General features: G+C 40.7%; 1 protein-coding gene across 1 annotated transcript in view; it reads right to left on the reverse strand.

Moving 5' to 3' along the window:
- Positions 1 to 2,394: 2,394 nt before the first annotated feature.
- The window catches only part of chst8 (carbohydrate (N-acetylgalactosamine 4-0) sulfotransferase 8), a gene marked incomplete at its 3' end in the record, with an annotated part of 207,681 nt that continues 187,398 nt past the window's right edge, over positions 2,395 to 22,677 (reverse strand). Inside the window, exons 3-4 of the mRNA XM_080494881.1 lie at positions 7,764 to 7,801; positions 2,395 to 3,609 (exon numbers count right to left, since the gene is read on the reverse strand). Of these exons, the coding sequence (XP_080351007.1) occupies positions 2,395 to 3,609; positions 7,764 to 7,801 (1,253 nt within the window). The remainder of the gene's footprint in view (positions 3,610 to 7,763; positions 7,802 to 22,677) is intronic.

Genomic DNA, 22,677 nt, shown 5'->3' on the forward strand with positions numbered 1-22,677 from the left:
TCTCCTCAAAAATTGATTATAGTGTGTATAGATTTCAATAGTAGGAATATTCCTTTTCCCCAGAGGCAAATACATTACTTGTTTTTATAAATTATATTGTTAACACTGAAACACATTTTCTAGTGAGCTGCAAAGCGTAAAGCTGAAGAGTGACTGCTACTTCATAAGGAACTATAAAAATGTTCTCAGAATCACAACAAGTGAAAAACAAAATAATGAAGAACAGTTGTTACCTAAGCTCGACCTCGACTTTGTTAGCTTCCCTTTGTGTTTGGTTGAATTGGTCTATGTTTGGGTTGTAAACCGTTCCTTCATTGTTCCTGCAAGCTTTTATTACTGTGCATTAGTGTTGAGAATAACCGGCTTTGAAGTAATGGGATACTTTGAACGCTAACATAGCTGCTGAAATAATCACACAGGTCACCAACCAAGGTAATATGTAATTATTTGATTTCAGCAACTGGTTTTATATATATATATATATATATATATATATATATATATATATACTTTCAATGCACAGTTTTTTTTAATATTGTAGGAGAGCATTGCTAGCAGGGTGTGTGTTGGAGAGATAGCTGTTGAGTTACATGACACATTTTTTTTCTTTTTTGTTTTCATCAGTTCGTGTATATATTTGCTTCAAAGAAATACAGGGAAAAGGGATTGTAAAACACCTAAACAGCATAGTTTAGTACTGGCCACGCGCACAAAGCAGGGTCTCTCGGGGTAAAAAATGTGGTTAGCCAGGATGGGCAAGCAGCTCAGCTATACAGGGTCCGTTATTCCATTGAGAGTTCAAAAAGTTCAGGGTTCAGTAATCAAAGAGCTAATTTCCAAAATTATATATATCCATTTGCATCTCGTACAATCGTTCACTACTTCCAGAGTACCGAGTGGTTTGGCTTCATCAGTTAAACGTCATCTGTTATGAGATACACCCAATTTTTTGCTGTTCAGGTGAAGTTGTGGGGGTTTTTTTTGGTGGATATTTCGTTTTGGAAAGAAACTCTTCAGTTACACGACACTCTATACTGGTAGTACTGAAAGAACAATAAATGACATTGAAAAAGGAAATCAACACACCTTCACCATAAAGCACTAAATATATAGATATATATAGATATATTTTAGAAATACATAGAAAAATATAGAGTCATCTGAATGCCCATTATACAATTGTACACAGTAGAGTCAAAAAAAGCCTATTAGGTGTGAGAGAACCATGTGATACATACAGAGGAGACGGAGCTGCTGACGGTGTGAGATGTACAAGTGGAAACTGTTCAGGAGGTGTCTGATGAGGTGGAGGGAGAACACTGCTCACTCCTGCTGGAGAGTCCACCCACTTTGAAAAAGAAACTTTTTTTTTTTGTTATTTTTTTCAAAAGCAGCTCTGAAGAACTGTTGTCCTTCCGTCTGCCTTAGTCCTCGGACTTGATTTGTCCATTGTGTTTTCGTAAAAGAAACCAGCCGACCGGTAAGATTGCAACACTAACAGGCATTGAGAGATACTGGCAGCAACACTTTGTACCCTGCAAACACCTGGAAGTCCTGCGTTTACACACATTTAACACAGCCCGGCTAAAAAAGCTCTCGAGGTGGAGGAGTGACAGCGTGTGTATGTGGTGTGAAGAGAACAAACTCCAAACAGAAACTGAACCGACAACGTTAGAAGTATAAAAATGCTACAATAAGTGCACACAGCTTCCCAATGGGCAGCACTTCACACTTTTTAAAGATGTATACTGTTTTTTTTTATTTTAATATGGTTTCTATTTTAGTAAAGCCATTCACGTGAAAATATCTTTATTAGTATGTGCTGATACAAAGAGGTATACTCATGCCTTACCAGCTGCAAGTCAAATAGTAAATGTAAATAATTTAAATGAAAAAAGTGAATTTGAACAAATTGAGATCGACACTTGAACAAAAAAAGGTAAAATGATAAGGGCTCACAAATATTGTTTAATATTAAAATTGCCAAGAGAAGGTAAATTAAGTTATATAACACATTTACAAATGCTACTTGACTTACAGTGAGGCATAATTTAAAGCCTGTTGAATAGCCATCTTTTTTTGAGAAGCTTCAACTTTACAAATTTATAAATTTAAAATAGTTCTCCACCATTTGTGAAATTATACCTTGCACTGTATGACAATTTAGATTATTTGATCCAACAATACATCAACCGTTTCATCGCCATGTTTGAATAAAAATGAAGGTGACCTGGTTAAAAATGTCATGAAAAGCAGCTTCTGGGAAATTCAGAAGGTTTGGTCTGCCTGATCTCTCTGCTGAGACCGATGTTAGCAGGTGAGTGAGCTGTCATATTGAGATTCATGGCGGAAACGTAGTGGAATGTGACTGTAGTTCAAGAATCACGATAAGAGTTAATATAAATCCTTGAAAGGCTTAGTGTAGTTAAACATCAGATAGTCCATGTAGTAGAAGTCGTACACCCGCTGCCTCTCCAATGTGCTGACCTGTGAAAAGTATTTTTCTGTGATCTGCATAGAGGTCCTCTTGTCGCTGGGGTTCCTGTCTTTAAAACTGGGCAGCGTGAGGTTGGGAGGAGCTCCTGCCAGTCGCAGGAGAAAGTTAGACTCCTCCTCCATGTTCTCAAACTTTCCGATGAAGTCGTAGTCTATGAGACAGGGATTGCAGAGCTGGTTGGCCTGCTCCCAGTGGATGTCCATCCCCACGGGCCGGTGAACGTCCAGCAGGTACTGGACGAACTCCTTGAACGTGACCCCGCTGCCCGTCTTCAGGGCGGCCCAGGACGGGTTTGCCCTGTACTTGGAGATGATGGGTTTCCCAAAGAGGGAGTGATAATAGTTGTTGGGATTCTCGAACTTGTCCCTGTAGGCCGACACCATTCTCTCCAGAGGCTCGCGCACGAACATGACTTTTGTGTACGTCTCCAGACGGTGCATGATTCCCTGTCGGTCAAAGCTGTCCAGCTTCTTCAGGTGGTCGCCGTAGTGGACCGTGTCGTGATTGATGCTCTGTGTGTTGGAGGCCTGGCCCGCCAGGACCATCAGGGTCCTCTTCCAGTTGGAGCAGCCCGCCTTGGGCACCTGGCAGTACAACAGCTTGTACTTGTCCTCCACAAAGAGATGCTTCACATGATGCCGCGTGATGGTTTTTGAGATGCTGCTTTTATACTTGGCACAGATCTCCTTCATTAGCTGCTGGCGGGCTTCTAAGACACTGTAGAGCTTTCTCCAGCTCTCAGGGGAGAAAGATCCAGAAGCAGAGGGTGAGGAAACAGGAAAAGAGGAGGAAGATGAGGAGGAGGAGGAGGAGGAGGAGGACAAGGAGGAGGAGGAAACTGAGGAAACCGAGGAAGGAGCAGAAGCTGAGGAGAGGGAAATGTTTTTAGAGTGCTGGATCGGGGGGCTTGTTTTCAGGAGTTTGCGTTGTCGTTTGGAGACATGAAGTGAGCCGATATCCTGCTCTCGGGATCCAGGGGTGGCTGTCCGTCGGGCTTTCTCAAAGTGTGGAAACTGCATGGGAGGAATGGGGCTGGACAGGATGCCCTCTGCGGCTTGGATGTCCTGATAACTGTCCGATTTGCCCCTCTCTTTGTCCCGAGTGGAGAGTGTCTGTAAAACAAAGACATCACAAGGTGAAGCTGACAGAAGCTGAATCAATATTTCCAGTTGAGGATGTGGATGTAAGTTCAAGAATGACACATTCAGACATTCGATGTTACAATGTCAGAAATCTGAGCTCTGTGGCCTTGAACAAACACATTCACCCCTTATGTTTCATTCTCACATCAGCCACTTGAAGGTGCTGTTTCACTACACCTTAAACGGGAGCTCTAACTTAGTTACATGCAAATGTCACACACTGTCCAATACCGTCCATGACCTATCAATAAACTGAGCTGTAAAACCATATAAATGTCTTATAAACACTTAATGGGGAATCTAAATTAGAATCATCTACTGCCTGATTACCATCAGATGATGCTCAGGGCCATCATGCATTCTGACATTTTATTTCAATTAAATGCTGTAATGGCATCATAAAGTCAATGGACTGGATGTATAATTTTAATTTTACAACAGACAAGGTGATGAGATCATCATGAATCTCGGTACATCCCCCTCCTGACTTAAATGACCATATTCTTTCATTTGCAGGGACATCTGGAGGCGGGAGCTAAACAAAAAAAAAAAAAAGAAGAGAGGAAAGGTTCCTCCTCCCCTGCTTGGTGTGCAGAGCGAGTGCAGAGAGGAAAACCTCGACGCCAGACATCACGTTCGGATGTAAGTCTCTCAGTGGTGCTGACGATCACAGCAGAGAAGAGAGTGTTCAGGGGTCAGCTGAGAGAGCATACAGCAGCACGAGCACATCTGACATAAAAACCCAGTTCATGGATTGTCTTCAAGTCTAACGGGGAGTTGCTCTCTCCGGGGCTCTGTGAAACCTGTAGCTGTTATTGTGTAATAAAAACATGGTTCAAATCGACAAGGCAAAGAACTCTCAAGTTCGCAGCTTCTTTTGTTTATTTAAGCCTCAGAGATTTTATTTCTCTCTAAAAGGAGTTCCATTCACTCCCATTAAGTTCAGCAATAAATCCAACAATACATCCAAATACTTAGAGAAGGTTGTGTGAATAAAATGTTGAATTTAATGTTAAGCGAGTCTTTTAACTAAGTAGAAATGCAAGATATGTTTTTCAGAAATTTGATGAAATTGGAAAAACGTTTTTGAATGACGTCGGCAACAGTTTGAAAAGCTTGATCAGTCCTGGAGCTTTTTAATCACTGTGGCCTGTGTTGTTTTGACAAACACAACATAATTACCTTATACACAGCAGACACATGCAAGATGTATATATTGCTTAGAATGTGGTAGGAATGATGTAAACCTGACATGACATGAAATGAGATGCCTTCTCATGCATGCAAGATACAATATGTATACAACAGTACGGCCTCTCAGCTCTTTTGTTTTTATTTTTTTCAACGGAAAACAATCCTTTCAAAGGGTGACAGATATATACTGCACACATGTCGCTTCATATAGTCGGAACTCTCTTTTTTCAAACATCATGAAGCCATGCTGTGTCTTTAGATTCTAGGAAATTGTATAAAGCAAATGTAAAGGCTTACTCCAATTGTCTATTCATTTCATATACAGCTGCTTCTGTTTTGTGCTCCTTTTTTTTGTACATTATCAGGGACCCCCTTGAAAATGAGACGCTGCATCTCAAGGGAATTATACCAGAAATAAAAATGAAATGAAACTAAATGAAAGAAAGATGATTCCCCAAAAAAATAATTTCTATGTGTTGCTCCAAATTCTGTATTTGATAAAAATGTCCATGTGGTCTGACCTGTTGACGTGTTGGTGAAATTTAGTTACAATTGTGTCAACAATTCTGAAGTAATAGAGAGCATTGTGCATTTAGGGCAATAATGGGGCTGGCCCCTGAATGCATCACTGAAATATTACTTCATAATGACCCATATTATAGCTGGTCGATTCTGTTCAGGATTTAAAAAGTCAACTAGATGCTCTTTAGAAACCTGCCAGAAGAGATCAGCCTTGCTTTATTTTTGTCCATTTTTACATCCATCTCAAAACACACTTCAGTGGATGTTTTTCTATTTTTATTCTTTGATTTTTAATTGTTTGAATTCAATTGTATGTTCTTTAATCAATCCCATGTAATTATTTGGAAAATCTGAATTTATACAACATGTATCTCCTTCAGAGAGATCTGCGACAGCTTGTAAAGAAAAGATTTGATCATTTGAATTGAGCTGTTTGCACTCAACATCTCCACAAAATGTAAGATTTAAAAAAGAAAGAAGGTGGAATTTATAAGTAACCTGCAATGAGATGAAAAAGAAGCAGCTCAGAGTAAGAGCTGAAGGCATAAAGAAATCATTAGAGATGGTTATCATCAATATTTATGAGTCTACCAAACGTAAATCATTGAACAGGCGTGGTGTGCATGGCGGAGGAAGCTGCTGCTCTCCAATGAACACATCAGCGGGGATCTGAAGCTTGGCAAAGTACACCTCGACACTTTGCAGCTCTCCCAGGAAAACCTTTTGTGGACTGATGAAACTAACGCTGAATTGTTTGGGAAAGACAACCAGGCACTGTGTCTGTAACCATGAAAGCAGCATCCAAAAAGGTGAAATGCTGCGGAGGTAAGCGTCAGGCTGTTTTGTAGCCTCTGGGTCCGGACAGCTCGCCATCATCGCCGGAAAAATACATTCTTAAGTTTATTACGGCATCTCGCAGGATGAAAGGCGAGCTGCCTGGCGGCTGGAGTTCAGTTGAAAACGCTGTGACGCAACAACACAATGACCCTGGAACAGATGAAAGTGAACCTGCTGCAGAATGACTTCAAACAGAGAACAACAAGAAAATCCACCTTTTGCAGCGAATGTGAAGCCAAAGACTCTTACTGAACATTATAGACCTCTGATCTGAAGCAGCATGAGATGCAAGCAGAGGTCATTAATAGCACTGAGGTTTGACGATGACATTGGAAGATTTACTTAGATGAAGTTGTTTACTTAGATTTGGAGTGGAATGAAAAATCAAAACAGAAAATTATGATATAGAAATATCTCCAACTCAATTATTCATTGACGATAACACAAAGATGGAACATCAACTTGTCGAATGAAAATTTGAAAAAAGAAAGTCACCATTTTGCACAGACACATTGTAAATGATTATTATGTCAAATAATTGAAGAATTCAAAATACAAAATTGCAAAGAATTTGGAGATCTTGTTGTCTACCAAACATGCAATTACAGGGCTTTAAACATCTGAAGAATTCTCTGAACTGAACTAGATATGACCTAGACTTGGGAATGCTGCTGTCCATTTTATATGGACTGAAATTAATCTTCTTCTTTTTTTTTTTTTTAACACCATGTAAGTTGTTTTGGCCAGGCTGAAAGGGAGAAGAAACACAGTCTAAGAGCCTCCAGGGGAGGACTTTGTATGATTGACTATGAGTATGAGTGTCTATTCATTCTCAACAATACGTACCTACGTGATTTGAACTACCCTTTTCTGTCATCCAGTCTTTTTATTTTCTTAGCAGGTCTGGTTGGTTTCAAGTAAACAATTTCAAACAGTATCAAAAAAATATTTGAACAGCATTCAAAAAGTATCACAATAGGATTTGTAGGATGAGAGTCATTCAAGAGCAGTAGACCAATATTGGGCATAAAGGCAAAAAACATTACTTTTTAATTGGAATCCTTACGTTGACAATAGGACTGATTTGAGAAGAGCTGTTGCAAACATATTGGAAATATGTTGCTGACATCAAAGTCATAAAGAACTAAATAAGTCTGTGTTGGTCCTACTTTCAGGTAAATAAAAGCCTTTATTTGAACTGATGCTTCACGTAATGTTCAAACTTGTGGGACATTTTAATTGTAGGAAACATGTTGTAAGTGACAGAACACAAAGACTGAGGAGAAACAAAAAGATCCTTTAGTAAAAAAAAAAAAAAGAAGAAAAAAAAGAAGAAATACTCGGTGTGAAAACACCCTGAGCAAGTCGGCCAGGTTCAGCTGGGAACGTTTACTCACCAAGCCCAGGCTCAGTGTGGCTGACTGAAAGCACAGTGTGAGGTCAGCCTCTCTACACAGATGCTATCAGACACGCTGAGAGGTACAAGGCTGACAATCACTTTTTTTGCAATAGATAACTGGTGGGAGCAACCTGCGTGTCTGTGTTTTGGGGGAAATGGAGTAAATACGTACCTCTCTGGACTGCCGCGGATTGCTTCCAAGCTTCACGCCTGGGGAGAGACAGGAGAAAAGAGACAGGAAAATCAGTGTTTATGTAAACATTGTGCATTTTTGTCATTGCAGAAGAGAACCAGGCTCCGATATTTTGATGCTTCCTATCGGTTGGCACGTCTAGTTTTTGATTCTTTTCAAACCACCGGTGCTTGGCTAGTCCACAGAGGGAGAACAGGTATGTCTATCTGTGTGAAGAGTTGCCACAAGTATAAAAAAATAGTAGATGAATTGCACTCTCGGTTGTAAACAGTGGAGATGAAATGCAAGACAAAATATTTTAAAATGCACTAAAAGATGAAAGAAATGAAATGGTGCAAACAGAGCTGAAACGCAGCAAAGAGAAACGCGGCAAGATGAGAAAACCAGTAGTTTGCTAACAAGGAGAAAGAATAAGAGAAAAACAGGAAGATGCCATTTGATGAATTTCTAGAGTGATGGCAGGAGAGTATTGCAGACATACTGATTGGTTTTGTAGCAGCCGTGGGGACAGGTGGGATGTGTATTGGCAGATGTTCGGCAGCAGGACAGACAATGCGTTTAGTGGTCTGTCTCCAGCTGGACATCTTCTTTTCTCAGGTCCCCCCTCCCATCCTCCTGATATGTAATCAGACTGACAGGTCTGAGTGGGGCTGCATGGCTGTTGATGTGGGGGAGCAAAGACACCTTTGCCTAGTGGCTTGTCACTTCCAATTTGAGTGTGGAAGTGATGGGAACCTGTACGGGGGTGGCGGTGGGGGTGGGGGCTGCAGACGGAGGCCACAACCTTCCCTAAGTGATGAGATGTGCAGAGCCCTATCTCGCACTTAAACACGCCTCAGTGGGGAGGGAATAAAACATGTTGCCCAGATGCAGTGTTGTTTTGGATCAGTATGCGCTCGAGAGCTCCACGGTGCTGTCTGGCTGTGTGTGTTGAATCTTTGTCTTCATTCTTCCGAATGAGACTCAAGAGGAAGAGGAGGAGGAGGAGGACAAAGAATAAGAGGGCACTGAGGAGGCGACATGTGACATTTTCAGATCGTGTTTAGTTTCCCCCTTATTATTCGATCTCTTAACCCTAACGACAGCTTGTGTAGGATTCACATCTTTTGATTTCAGCTTACGTTGCCATACATGAAACACATTAATATTTATCACGTCCTGCACCGACACCATTGCCACGGAAATGCATCTAAGCACAGTGACCTTCTTTCGGTGTCTGCGGCTCTGAAAGCGATCGAGGCAGTTTGAGCTTCTTCCGGCCCTGACCATCTTGTCAAGACACATGCTTGGTTATTGATCTTGAAAACCCCATCAAAGGGGTAATTGAAATCTCCAAAGGTTTAATTGGTTCCCTTCTAAGAGGTGTTTTGTCCAGCCATTGTTACAAGTTTGTCACAGCTGCTGATGTCAATACTGTCTCACTGCCATTCGATGCTGCACCCTGAAGACCAGCCAAGTTGTAAACACTTCATTCAGCAGCTCTGCAGGAACACTGACACCTTTTTTTTTAATGGATACTGTTTGAGTGGTGGATGCAAAATTTACTTGACGTTGATAGCTCACTTTTATTGGTCACAAATGACAAAGGTGAGGGCCGATTCAACTTCAGTGTGTTGCCTATGGACAAGAATCCAGTTGTTGATGGTAAGGTTATGACGTAACCCTCTTACCTCCAGTTTCACTGCAGAATAGCAACAAAGCTAAAGTTGAGTCAAAACAAAAAGAGTTCCTTTGTTACATTCGCCAACGAACATTGAGGAAAAGTTATGTTTTTGTCTGCCTGTATTTATTAATTTATTGGTTTGTATGTATGTATTCTAACAACTATCACAAAAACTATTAACCTGAATTGCATGAAATCTTGAGGGATGATTTGTCATCATCCAAGATCGATAATCGTTAATCGTCATCGATAATTTTTGGGGATGTTAACAGCGAACCTTCCGGATAGATCCCCAAAAACTGCCAGAAAATATCTCATACCAAGCGGATGGGAGAGGCACCCCATGGAGGAGATCAGAGCTCAGCGTCTGATGTTGTGATGTTGCTACCTGACAGGCTCGTTAGCATCTATATGAGCTAACGGCTAACATACTAGCTATGCTAACTCCGTTCCACAAACAAATTTGGCATTGGCGCTCTCCCAAGTGCCCGTTCTAGTTCACTGAAGTTTTGGACGAGCATCTAATCATTGTGACAATCCTTATTGATCAAACCATGCTGGACCCCATTCTCTCGACCCTATTTTCTTCTTCTGTCCACTTCATCTCTTCATTCATCCTCCTTTCTCATCTCCCACCTCCACACTATTTCCCTCCCACATCCCCCCATCACCCATTCCTTGTTCATCTATTCATCCATTTCCTTCAACATCATTTTTCCTCTCACTAATTAAATCTTCAACCTCATCCTCTTGTCATCTATATTTTTACCTATCAAATCCCATTTCCTCACATTTGTTCCATCTCATCTGGGGGGTTGGCAGACAGCTCAGTGAATAATTGGCTATGGCAGTTTCCTAAACATAGTCTCTTGACCACACAATCCTGTTCCTCTTCCTCATTGATTACTTTTCATCCAATGTCTTTCAAACCAAACTTATAGCTTCACTTTGGTTTGGTGTGATCATTGCTATTGAAATACACTGAATTTATCATCGACAAGTTGTTTCAGTAGTATCTGACATGGCATGGTTCGATTAGAAAAGTCGGGTCTGTTACAGACAGGCTTTAAATTTGGGTCTTGAAAATGCAGTTGTCTCTCAAGTGGGGAACCACAATGACATTTGACGAGAGGAACATCTTTCCAGAAGCAAAGAAGCAACATGGCAACTGAATTTCAGGGGGATTTGTAAACATAATTTATCTCTGTAGTATCTATTTGTTTGAGGCTAATAGTTGCTGTTTGATTGCAATTTCACACTCAGTCAATTCTACTTAGTATAACTATACTATTGATTTTCACTGCTGTGCAGCATAGCTGTGAATGTAAATTGTTAAGAGTGGAATTTTGTCTTGAGAGACGCTAAACACTCGCAACAGAAAAACCTACAGAAAAAATGACAGATGGAGCAGAAACAGAAGATGTAAATCATTTTATCCAAAAATGTGTTATTGGTAGGATATGATTTGGAGCTGGTTGGCAGAGTTTTTTTTAACTGGATCCCATTTATTTGTTAGTGCAACAAAAAAACGATTGTCTGCAGAAAGAAAATACTCTGGATAAATGCTTCAATTGGGAATTCTGTAATGAAAAGAAAATAGTAGAGCAATAAAACTAAAGTTGTTTTTACCCTGAGATATTAAATGTCAGATTCCGGTGGTTTTGCTTTTGAAGCTCTAATGGGTTTCACTAAACAAAACCACATATAAAAGACACAGCACAGATCAAACAAAGTCCTCTGTTGGGCTCCACTTTGATTCTCAGGTAATGTCTCACTGTAATTTGCTGATGATGGGAGCTGATTCAAAAGCAGAACTAGCTTTGTGAAATTTGTCCTCCTTCACCCTCTAAAATAACCTTGAGCAGGCACCTCTTTCTCTCCAAGACAAAGCCTCTGAATATTCATACAAATGACCCAGTGTCGCTGCGAGGATCCACATAAGCAAAGGCCACATCATTAGCGGCTGCATTATCATCCTTCCCTCTCAAAGGCGCTTGCACAACTCTCAAGCAGAGACATACATCAAACATCATCCCATTCCCTGACACTGCCACCGAGGAGGAGCAAAGGACAAAAACAATGTGAAATAATGAGCTTGTTAAGTGAAGGATTGTGGCCCCGTGTTCTGGGAGAAGTTGTTAAATGCCCGCTTTGAACCAGCGACAGGCCAGGAGGCTGCTGGAAGCCAGACGAGGCGTGTCCTCCTCCAGCGCACGATTCAGATGAGGAAGCTATGCTGCGCCACCAAAAAAACCATTCATTAGTCATTCTGCACAGTGAGCCACTGTGACCCCAACCAGCTGCACTCCCCTCTCTCCCAACAAACCACCCACACCTGCACTCGGAGCACACACACACGTGCCTTTCCCACTTGACTCTGTGTGGGAATACAAGGCTCGGGCCTGCTGGTATGGTCCATCAGAGGAAAAATGCTTGAGAATGGAGGAATTAGGCCTCGAGCTCTCACACATTGATGTTTTAACTTGCTGTGGTGAGATGAAACAATGTTTTAGTTGGCGTTGAAATCCTCCAGGACTGGGCCACAGGGAGCAACTGCTGCGGAGGACATGGAGAAGAAGGAGGATGATTTGATGTGAGAGCAATTAGTGACGTGAGATTAAAGATGTGCTCAGAGAGAGTCTCCAAAACCTAAATATAGACACTTGAACAAAAAAAAAGTTATTGTGATCATGTGAGGATTGCCTGGTGACAGAAGGCTTAGAGGATTTAAGACATCTTTTTGGCGTGCACTACTCAAAGCTCAGGTTTGGCGAAGAATGAATCAGTCACACATCCATTGATCCAACCAATGACTTTGTCCTGGATATGAATAAAACCAAAACTAATTATTGTCTGTAGTTTAGTAGTATGACCCAGGGCAGTCTTCCATGCTCGCAGAAGACAGTTTACTAATTCTGTGAACTGCTAATTATTAAAGGAAATGTACAGAGAAAGACCCAGGGCCACACAGAATAACGTTTGTTTTATTATAATTTTTTTTTTACAAAATCATATCAGGACAACAGGATGGACACATTTCCAAAAAGGATCTTGAATATGATTTACCAATATTACCATTTAAATTCAGAATTTGGAATTTATAGCGGTGCTGTTGTACTGGATGGAACTAAATTGTGTGCCTAATTAAGTGGCTGGTGAGTATATATTCTTGTGCACCCTCCGAGATTTGAAGCAGGGGTTGCTTCCGTGTCCATTGTGAAAAGTCATCAATTCCAAAGCAAACACTGCATCCATCAGGAAGTTGCATACTGTAGTAAGATGAGACACCAGAACCACAATCCAGACGACTTGAGGGCTGCGATCACAGCAGCTGAAGCTTTTGGAACACTTTAGCAGGCCCGCGGGCTGTTTCCAGGAGCTGCCAGACTCCGACAGTCAAGAAATTTGATGTAATAAATGAACATATTGATACAAATTTGTCTTCTATGCATTACAGATGCACCTCATCAGTATTGAAATTGCAACAAAAAACAGCCTCTTTGTGTGTTCCTCTTTATCTCTAATAATTCCAAAATGTACACACAGATTTCACACCTTGAATTAAATGAGACAAAACACATCCACAATTATTATATTCTATCATTTCTAGATTTACATGAATAAATTGACATCTCTCTCCTTCTTTCTCTTCTGTCTACACACATGAGAAATATTCAGTCGGAACCAAACCTACTTCAACAGATTCAGGATAAAAGTGTGGGTTTAGGTTAATGAATTACTCAGAATGAAAACACAAGTTATTGATTCTCTTGGAGAAATTATATCTCTGTGTTCAACCCATCTTACTCATAGCTACCCTTAACTGTACATGCTGGGAGTGGTGGGCTGCCTTAGTGCTGGGCCCAGAGAGCAGTGGGATTCAAACCTACAAACCTCTGATCACAAGTCCACTTCTCTGACCTCGAGGCCCCCCACTGCCTCACACTACAGGATCAAATAAATGTACACAGGCTCAAAAAAGTTGGCTGTTTCTTTTGTTGTCAGACTGGATGTGAAGTGTGCTGTGTTTGATCCCACCATCTGTGACCTTCCTCCATGTCTGTACTTTGTTACTCGTCATCTTCCATCATCTCTATTGCCATTGTCATAATTACGAGGGTCACACGACAACCGTGGTCCAATCAAACACTGTGGATCACTGTTTCATCACCGTCTCGACTGTTAAGATACCACTAATAAATGTAGTTTTGAGTTCACGAGTGAAAAACATCTCTGTAGCCGACCTTCCTCCAACATGACGCACGATCATTATATTAGTTGTAACAAATTACACAACACTGGTAGTGACTGCTCTGCAGCAGATTGAGCACTTTTAGCGTTTTCAGAGTTTTTCAGCCTGGAAAGCAAAACAATTGGCTGAAATCAGTTAAAAAAATCTTTGCAGAGCTGAGTAGGACTGCAGAGTTGTGCAATTAATCTTTTTATGTTTGTTACTGTGAGTAATCACCTATACATTCAAGTACTCTTGAAACTATTTTTACTATAAAAATGTTGTCTATCTTCTTTACAATTATACCACTGCTCCACTTTTGCTTAAACTGGTTTTCTTTCATGGGTAATTAAGGGATTGTTGTTTTCACATGAACTCTGGATACAGGAAATGCAGAGAGTAATGTCAAAGTGGCTGTGGAGTGGGGGTTATTCAATTTGACTTCTGTCAATAATGTTGCTTGTTTCTGCTGCCTACAGAGGTTAACAGAGGACATATTTGACTGCACACTTCACAAAACCTGAATCCATACTTCCAGTTATGATTTTGTGACAGATTTATTTCAGCATGCAGTGAGTGAAGACAGACAATGAAAATATCACCCATTGTTTAGCACCCACTTACAGCTTTGAATAGAAATCCATTTCTTAATAAAGGATGTTAATCATTTCAATTGGTGTTTTACACCTGGTTCCTGATCCCAAACCTCATCATCACACACTTCTGACCGCCTCAGCACAATTCCCTTTACTGCATCCCAGAGGGACCACACCAGTAATGCTGGAGTGGGTGAAATCCATAAATTACACAGCGTTCGCAACACCACGCATGAGCTTCCCTTCCACCTCTGACCCCAAACCAAGGTCAATTGTGGAGAGGACTTGTAAATCACGGGGGATGCGCTCTCTCATTAGTCCACATCCAAATGAAATAGAGGACACTTCCTCATATCCCCCACTGCCACATTAAATCATCATGCCTTCCCCGCTCCATAAATAACACATGGTTTGACTCATAATTGTGTGTGGCGGAGCATGGGCCGGGCAAACAAAAACTACATTTAGTGAGATAAAGACTGAGCTCTGCCGAACAATATTTATGACGTGAGACTGCAGTGCTGCATTAACACCTTTGCACTATTTTCAGATCAGTCTCTGCACAGAGGCAGAGCAGCTGCTCCGTTATGCCACTTTGCTCATCACTCCATCACCACCGAATGAGTTTTTGAATGGGTTAACTATGTTGCATTATATATGTGACATGATGGACTGAGTGTGCATTTTTTAGTCAGAGATACACTTTTCAATGTTCATTTGCAAACTGCACACCTTGAAGATACATTTAATGGTAGTTTCAAAGTCATTACAGATGAGTAATAGAGGAATGGAATTTAAGCAATGAGATTTTCAATCTAAAAATTGAGAGAAAGGAGCTTTAGGAATGAAATCAAAACATGATAAAGAGACGTTGCCTCTGAAGGGTAATACTATAGGTAGCTATACTGTATCAATATCCCTCATGTTTTAATTTGCCCCAGTCTCAGTCTTCTCTTTTTGTGCAATCCTCCTCGTCTTTCCTTATGCTGGTACCTTGGGCACACCACACAGCAGGAGAGGAAATAATGAACTTGAGAGTTAGGAAGCTGCTGAAATGCGGAGTATCAGAAATGGCACTGATTACTGTTATGACAATTCCCTTTGACAACAATATATTCTCAGAGTCGATCCCACTTGGGGTACTTTCAAGGTTGGGAGATGCAAAAGCTTCCCAGGCTAAATTTCCATGGAAACAGCGAGTCATGAAGCAGCATGTGTGGGTGTGGTGGGAGGCGCCTTGCTCCAATACGATGAAGATGATGGGGCAGCTTGCACAGGGAGGGATGTGTAAACAAATGCTGCCTGTCAGCTGCAGGCTCAGGGTTAAGTGAATTATGTCGACCGAGACAAGGTGCAAGAGGCTTTAATTGGCACATATCCTATTTAGATGCTGCGGAGCTGTTGACCTATAGGCGTGCAGATTGCAGTGCTCCCTTTGTAAACTCGCTTGTCATTGACAAAGGAGAGCCATGGAGATACAAACCTACACGGTGAAAGGGATATGTTCTATACCGATGTTTTTTGGGAGCCAGAAATGTCTTTGTACAGACGAATCTGTAGGCAGAGCTGCACGTATGCTTCTCTGGAACAAGCTCAGGCACGACTACATAAAGAACAGGATACAGAGTATGACAACAAAAAGGAAGTTATGTGGTTCTATAGCCTCAATGCTGAGTCAGCAATCAAAGGAGGGATAGGAAGGTGAAAACGAGAGAAAAAGAGAGAAAAAATATCCGTTATGACAAATTCTCTGGACAATGTGAACAAAGACGGACATTGCTGGTGAATATAATCCAACAATTCCATGTATCTTAGATGAATACACCACTGAGGACATGATGTATGAGTAAGTTTATGATCATTTTTTGGTTCAGCAAGAAACTGTCAACCTTGACCACGAGTGTCATGCATATTTTAAATCTGAATACTGTCACTAAAGCAAAAAGAGGCTAATATTATGGCATTAAACTATTCCAAAGATGGAACATGACTACGGCACTGATGACTCATTACCTTATCACACTCACCTCTCTACATATTGTTTCCTCTTCCTGTGACCTTGAAAATACTGTAGAAAAGTTTGTAAGTGCTGTTGGAAACACAAGGTTGTAAGAACAAATGGGTCTACACTTGACATTACTTATTATCTTCACCATCTTGAGCCACTTTTCAGCATCACAGGATGATGAACTTAAAAAGAAGAAACAGAATTTTGGTTGGGTTTTTAGTTTCCCAGTTTCACTGCTCATTCCTGTGGTAATCTAAAGATATTTTAATAGTCTCACATTACAGTGTAGTGAAATTGGAGATAACCAACGTCTGAAAGTTGAACAACAAAAAAGAACACAAATGTCTGACATTAAATCCCAAGAAACTATCTTTGATTTATTTGTTTATTTTAGTGACAAGAGACCAATATTTAATTTTGACCTGTTAAGGCAATTCTTTTCACTATGAAGCAGTAAATCCATCCATCCATCCATCCATCCATTGTGAGTTAACTTGGCCCTTGTCTAAAAATTAATTTCCCTCAAAAACATCAATCTTCACCTCTAAATGGAAACCCCACCCAGCTGATAGCAGTGCGTACATACTTGTGTCTTCCTATACAATCTGTGGTGATGATTTGACTCCAGCAGCACACCTTCTGCCACAAAGTATTTAAAATATGCAGATGACACACCCAGTCATAAAGTCCTCATTAACACAGCTGTGGCCTATCAAGAAATCCATTATAGGCTTTTCTTTCTTCCCTGTCCCTCAAGGTCTCCAGGGGAACAAAAGCAGAGAAGCTCCCCCATCACAGCAGCCTATTTTCCCCATCATCCATATCATTGGATAACCTCACACACTGACCTCATTTACAACCAATGCACCTGTTGACATTGATCTGTAAATAAAGTACGACCCAATCTCTCTGCGATAGCCCAGAGTCACAAGTCATTTATTATCAAACCATTTGCATATGTCCAACATCATTAAACTTAAACATATTCCAGCAATTTGTCACAATCTCGTCCAAATGATTGCTCTTGTTGTTCACATTTGCTTGAAATCACCTCCTCTGCTCCAACACGGAAAGCACGGAGAGTTGCAACACAGACTGAATGCGTTGTCTCTTTTACTTCCCCACCCTCTCTCCTGTTTATACACGACAATCACGTACAGCTGGGCCTGCATCAGCAAAAGCTTTATTCCCCTTATCCCCACAACATGTTGCATTGAAATAAATAAATACACAGCAAACGAGAACTCTAAAAAGGCTGGAAAACTTGCATATTCAGCTGGTTTGGGCCCATCAGTTAAACGCAAGAGAAAACTGTTTCTTTCCACTGCTGGGGTGTGGACAGCTCCGAGTGCTGAAATAAGGGCTGACTTCACTGAATGGGAATCAGATGGGAGTAAAAGCTATTGCACGACACATTTCTTGGAATGAAACAGAGTTGTTTTTTATTTTGGATTTGATCAAAATAGTAAACGAGGCAACAATACTCTGTTACGAAGCTAACGACAAAAACCTTCATATGAAGGAAATGTCACATTTTTGTCAATTTTTCCATTGTACACCATATTCATTCTTTGATTTGAGTTCAACCTGGTGGCAGACAAAGGTTGATGGGTTTCATATTTTCCTCTAAGAAAAAACTGAATTTGACCAAAATTACATACCTCCTGTGGTGTAATTTTTTTCATTTCAGAAAGGTTTTTCAAGCTTTTCTGCACTTACTTCAGGAGGGATTAAATGAGTTGTTTGATGACTTCTTTTAAGTTTTTTTCTCACCACAATTTTTCATTTCTTTTAGATTAAAGCCCACACTGAAATCCTTTTATCGTGACCTGTTGCTACACCTGTGACGTGGCGATGTGCTGTGATCAGATGCTGCTATGTCTTCGTTAAGCCTTTGTGCTCCCCTGTTCACCTCTATTTGCCGTGAGATTGGGAACTGGAATTGGCCCTGTCACTGTTTACGCTGGACTCTCATTTGAGTTAGCTTCACGTTACCTTACACACCCCTTGTTTTCCTGTCACGGCACCGCTGATTACAGCTGGGACTGATGAGTCCCGACATGTGAGTAAAGCACAAGGTCCGTGGCTGAATGCTAAGTGAATGGTTAGTGGACCGCCTCAAAACGTCTGTATATCAGGAGCTTCTGTCCAAAACACCTGTCAAAGGTTCATATCTTAAAACAGGCTACAATTATTCTTATAATTACTACACTTCTAACAGGCATTTTATGAAATTTACCAGTAAACTACATCTAAAAATTTTACAGTAAATGGGATTTTCATTATAATACTATTATAATATGGATTTTATAATGAGGGAACTTTTTAGTTGTTGACATGTCTTGATCTGTCACTTGCCTCCTTTTTTGTTTCCATTGCATGAATGACTCCATACACCATCTTGTGGTACAAAGTGGTAATACAAGCCTGGATGGTTCACTGATTTCCCTGTGGCAATAATTTCACATTCTGTTGATTGCAAAGTTTCACAGCTTGCTCTGAACAACTTGTTTGTGAAAGAAGCTGCTAAGCGGCGGATGGCACTATGTTTCCAACTAGTTACTTGCCTCCTGCTTTTGTGCACTGGATCTTGAAGCGTATAATCACCCCAAACCTCTTAATGTGCAGAGAAGCTAATGCAATTTTGATTCGTTTCAAAATAGTAGCAGCTTGCCTGATCTCATCAGATGCACTCTACGATATGCAGAATTTGCAAAGCAGCTACTGTAAAAAAAAAAGAAGAGTAAAACAACATAAACCATAAGAACACTCTACAATGATTGTGAATGATTTCTTTTTTTAACTAAGCATCCAGCTGTCTGTAATTTGAACAGAACACAAGGCAAAATTGTTCAGTTGAATTAAAGTGCTTTTCTTGTTAAAAAGACAACAAGCACAGACGACATTGCCATTATTGCGTGAACCAAAACCTTTATGCAGTAATGTATTGTGAAATACAATTTGCAAAAATATAGACATTATTTTGGCCAATTCTAACTACAAATACATCAGTCAATGCTCTGAAATGAGTGCAAAAACTAAAATACAATCTATTACTATGATAATTATGATAATTGAAAACACAGTCATATGAGGCCACCATTAAGCAATTTCTATAAAAAATGACAATACAAATGTGCAAATCACACTAAAACCTGAAAGTGTTTGATGTTAGCATGTGCATGATTTGTGTTTTGTGATTTGCACAGACAACCCAGATACCAGTTGCGATGATGTGACAAAGTGTGTGTTGTTGTTTTATGAAACTATGGTTGAAGCGATCCCTTGAGATATTAAAAGACATATTATAATTTTCTGAAATTATTTTTGTATGTTACATTTGAAGTTAGAAAGAAAGAAGTTGGAAAATACATTTTATTTACATTTTGCTCATTGTTCCAACTCCTCTGAAAGTGGTGTTGTCGATGATTCCTACAGTTTAAATGGTTTGGTGGTGAGAAAAACCGCAAACTGATCCAAGCTAATGGAAGTTTGCTTTTCTGACAAACTGAACTCTATTTAGACTTAATTACTTCACTTTAACCAGTTGTGTAATCATAATTATTAGACAAGGCAGAGAGTTATTACCCCATGAAAGTCCTCAGAAGCACGCACAGGGACTGACTACAAAAGAAGTCCAACTGTTTCTCGAATGTTCCCTACCCACCGAGGATTTCACCTCGTCTCCCCGCTGCTCTCTGAAACGAGGTACAGACTCTTAAAAACCTCTCCAAACAGACTAATAAACAACTTCCCGCATCACGCTGAGGATGAAGCTGCCAGGCAAGAGAACAGGAGCAAGGCCAGCGAGGAGGCTCATGGCTGCAGTGAGCAAGGACATGCAGGCAGCTGTTGTGAGAAAGGAGGACACAGGAGACAGTGGATACAGAGGAGATGATCCACAGTAGCAACCACTAAAGGAAGAATGCCGGAAGAATATTACTCATTTATCCTATTCAGTTTGTGCTGTCAGAGCAAGGACATTAAAAAAAAAAAAAAAAAGCTGTTAATTCTAAAACAATAATAATGCAATAAAGTTTAGTATTGTATTGTACTCTGGCTCAACTGTCTTTAAGCTGATCTATGAAATGATTATTCAAATTAAACTGGTGTGATGTTTCATGGAAATACTTTAAAAGCTCAGCCACTAAAACGATGTCTGGAAGACTGAGACTTCATGAATAAGGAATATTAGGCGTGTCTCCCACATTTCTCCCATAAATATGGAGTCCACGCAAATAGATTCATGTCCGCGGCACAATGTTATTTACAATGTTAGAAAACGTTTGCATTGTTTATGATTGAAAGTAAAAATACTGGCTTGTCACATATTTTCTTTGCAGACTTTATGATGTTGAGAGTTTGTGTTGATCCTCATACTTTGAGACCAATTATCTCCCAAATAACCAGTTGTAGCTCGGTTGGTAGAGTGGCTTGTCTCTCAGTTGGACTGTTGATGGTTTGATTCCTTGTCTTCCCCTATGGAGCTGTCTTTGACCCACAGTGAACAAGAAAGTGAACCCCAAATTGCCTCCATTGGCTCGATGGATTGTGTGCTTTTGTGTGTGTGTGTGTGTGTGTGTGTGTGTGTGTGTGTGTGTGTGTGTGTGTGTGTGTGTGTGTGTGTGTGTGTGTGAATGGGATTAAAAGTCCAAACCGTATCTGCTGTAACTCTCAATATGTTTGATGGATTCCTCCACCAACACATCCAATTCCATTTTATCACATTATTTTGTGCTTATTAGTGAAATGTGCTGTACATCCTCCAGTACATCATTGTGGTGTAAATTTGGTTTGATGCATGCAAAAACCTTTATTCAGCTGCAATTGCATAATGTCACTGATGGTGTTATTCTTGGGAAATCATCTGCAAAACCCAAACAAACTGCAATGTGCCATGCTTTATATAGGATCAAGTGTCAATAACTGCACTCTCATCTCTGTGGGCCAGTAACAAATTTGAGCATTTTCACTTTCAGTGCTTTTTCTTTCCTCTTGCAGGCCACTGATAACAGAGTGGAGAGTTGATCATAGCCTTGTAAATATGGTCAACAAAGAGCAATTTAAATAAAATTACAGGCTCCTTAATCTCTTGTCATTTGGTGCGACCCACATAGTGCTGATGAAACAGATGTGTAACCCACCCTAACGGCATGATTTAAGGGAAAAATAAGATTATGGTAAACCACTTTTAAAGCATAAAAAGCTGGGATTGATAAGCTGTCATATTCAAATACATATCATAAGGAGAGAATAACAGAAGAGGCAGCTGGTTCAATTCGTCCAATAGTCCTTATTTCTTGGTCAGTGGCCATGCATTACTTAACATGCCTGCCAGCTCACCTCTGGGCCACAGCTACCGCTTAGACCATTCCCGGCATTCACAGCAACTCCCGATTAGCCCTGAGCACTCCTCTGTTTGCTCCGCACACGCCTCTGGTCTCACTTGTTTTTCCTCTACATTCCCTCAATTCTCATTCCTGCGCCCTTAAGACGCTGTGCCTTTACTCCATCCTCCCACCCCCCCCAAGTGTCTTATCTCCTCCCTCGCCTCCACTCCTCTCCAGTGTGTCACCTCTGGCCTCAAGCCTCCAACCTATAATTTCTTCCTTGGCCAGCCTGTGCCCTCTGCGCTGCTTCCCGGCTATGTTCATGATAACCAGCGAAACAACAAAAAAATAGCCCCAAACAATATATGGAACAACACGGCAAAAAGATTTGTATCGTTACCGGTCCTCTGTGTGCTGCAGCTTTTCCTTTTTTTTCTTTGAGGCCTTTAGTCCCTCTGTGCTCCGTGCAATCCGGCTCTGACAGGCAGTGAAGTGTGTGTGAACATATGAACAGAGCGGCACTTACTCAACCCCTCTATAGCCCAGTGCTAATGAGACGTGTGTGTGTGTGTGTGTGTGTGTGTGTGCGTGTGTGTGTGTGTGTGCGTTTTTGTTTCTGTGTGTGAATGCTGCAAAATGCTGTCATACTGACTGACAGTCCCTTATGCCTGAAATAACTCTTATACACATCAGGTGGCTGTTGCCCCGAGGTCCCCGGAGCTGAGATGTCATTTAGGAAACACAACTTGTTTTCGCTGCAGCTTACATGCTGCTGACTACCAGCCCGCTGCTGCGTTTATAGTAGAGGAATCAAAACAGGAATAAAAGTAGAATCATGCAGACAGATAACTGACTAGTTATGACCGAAAGTTGTGTGAAGTCTGCTGCTCATCTCACACTGTTTGTGCATTATTAAGCACTGCAGGCTTTGTTGTACAAGCTCAGAAAAGCCCTTATTCTTTTGATAGAGACTCCTGGAATTTTTGTTATGTTTTGCACAGGAATTATTGATATTTCAGGATGTTTTGCGCTCTACCGCCTGCTGGTGCGCGGATCCACACCAGC

Source organism: Blennius ocellaris (genome assembly GCF_963422515.1).
Source record: "Blennius ocellaris genome assembly, chromosome: 1".
Lineage (NCBI taxonomy): Eukaryota > Metazoa > Chordata > Actinopteri > Blenniiformes > Blenniidae > Blennius > Blennius ocellaris.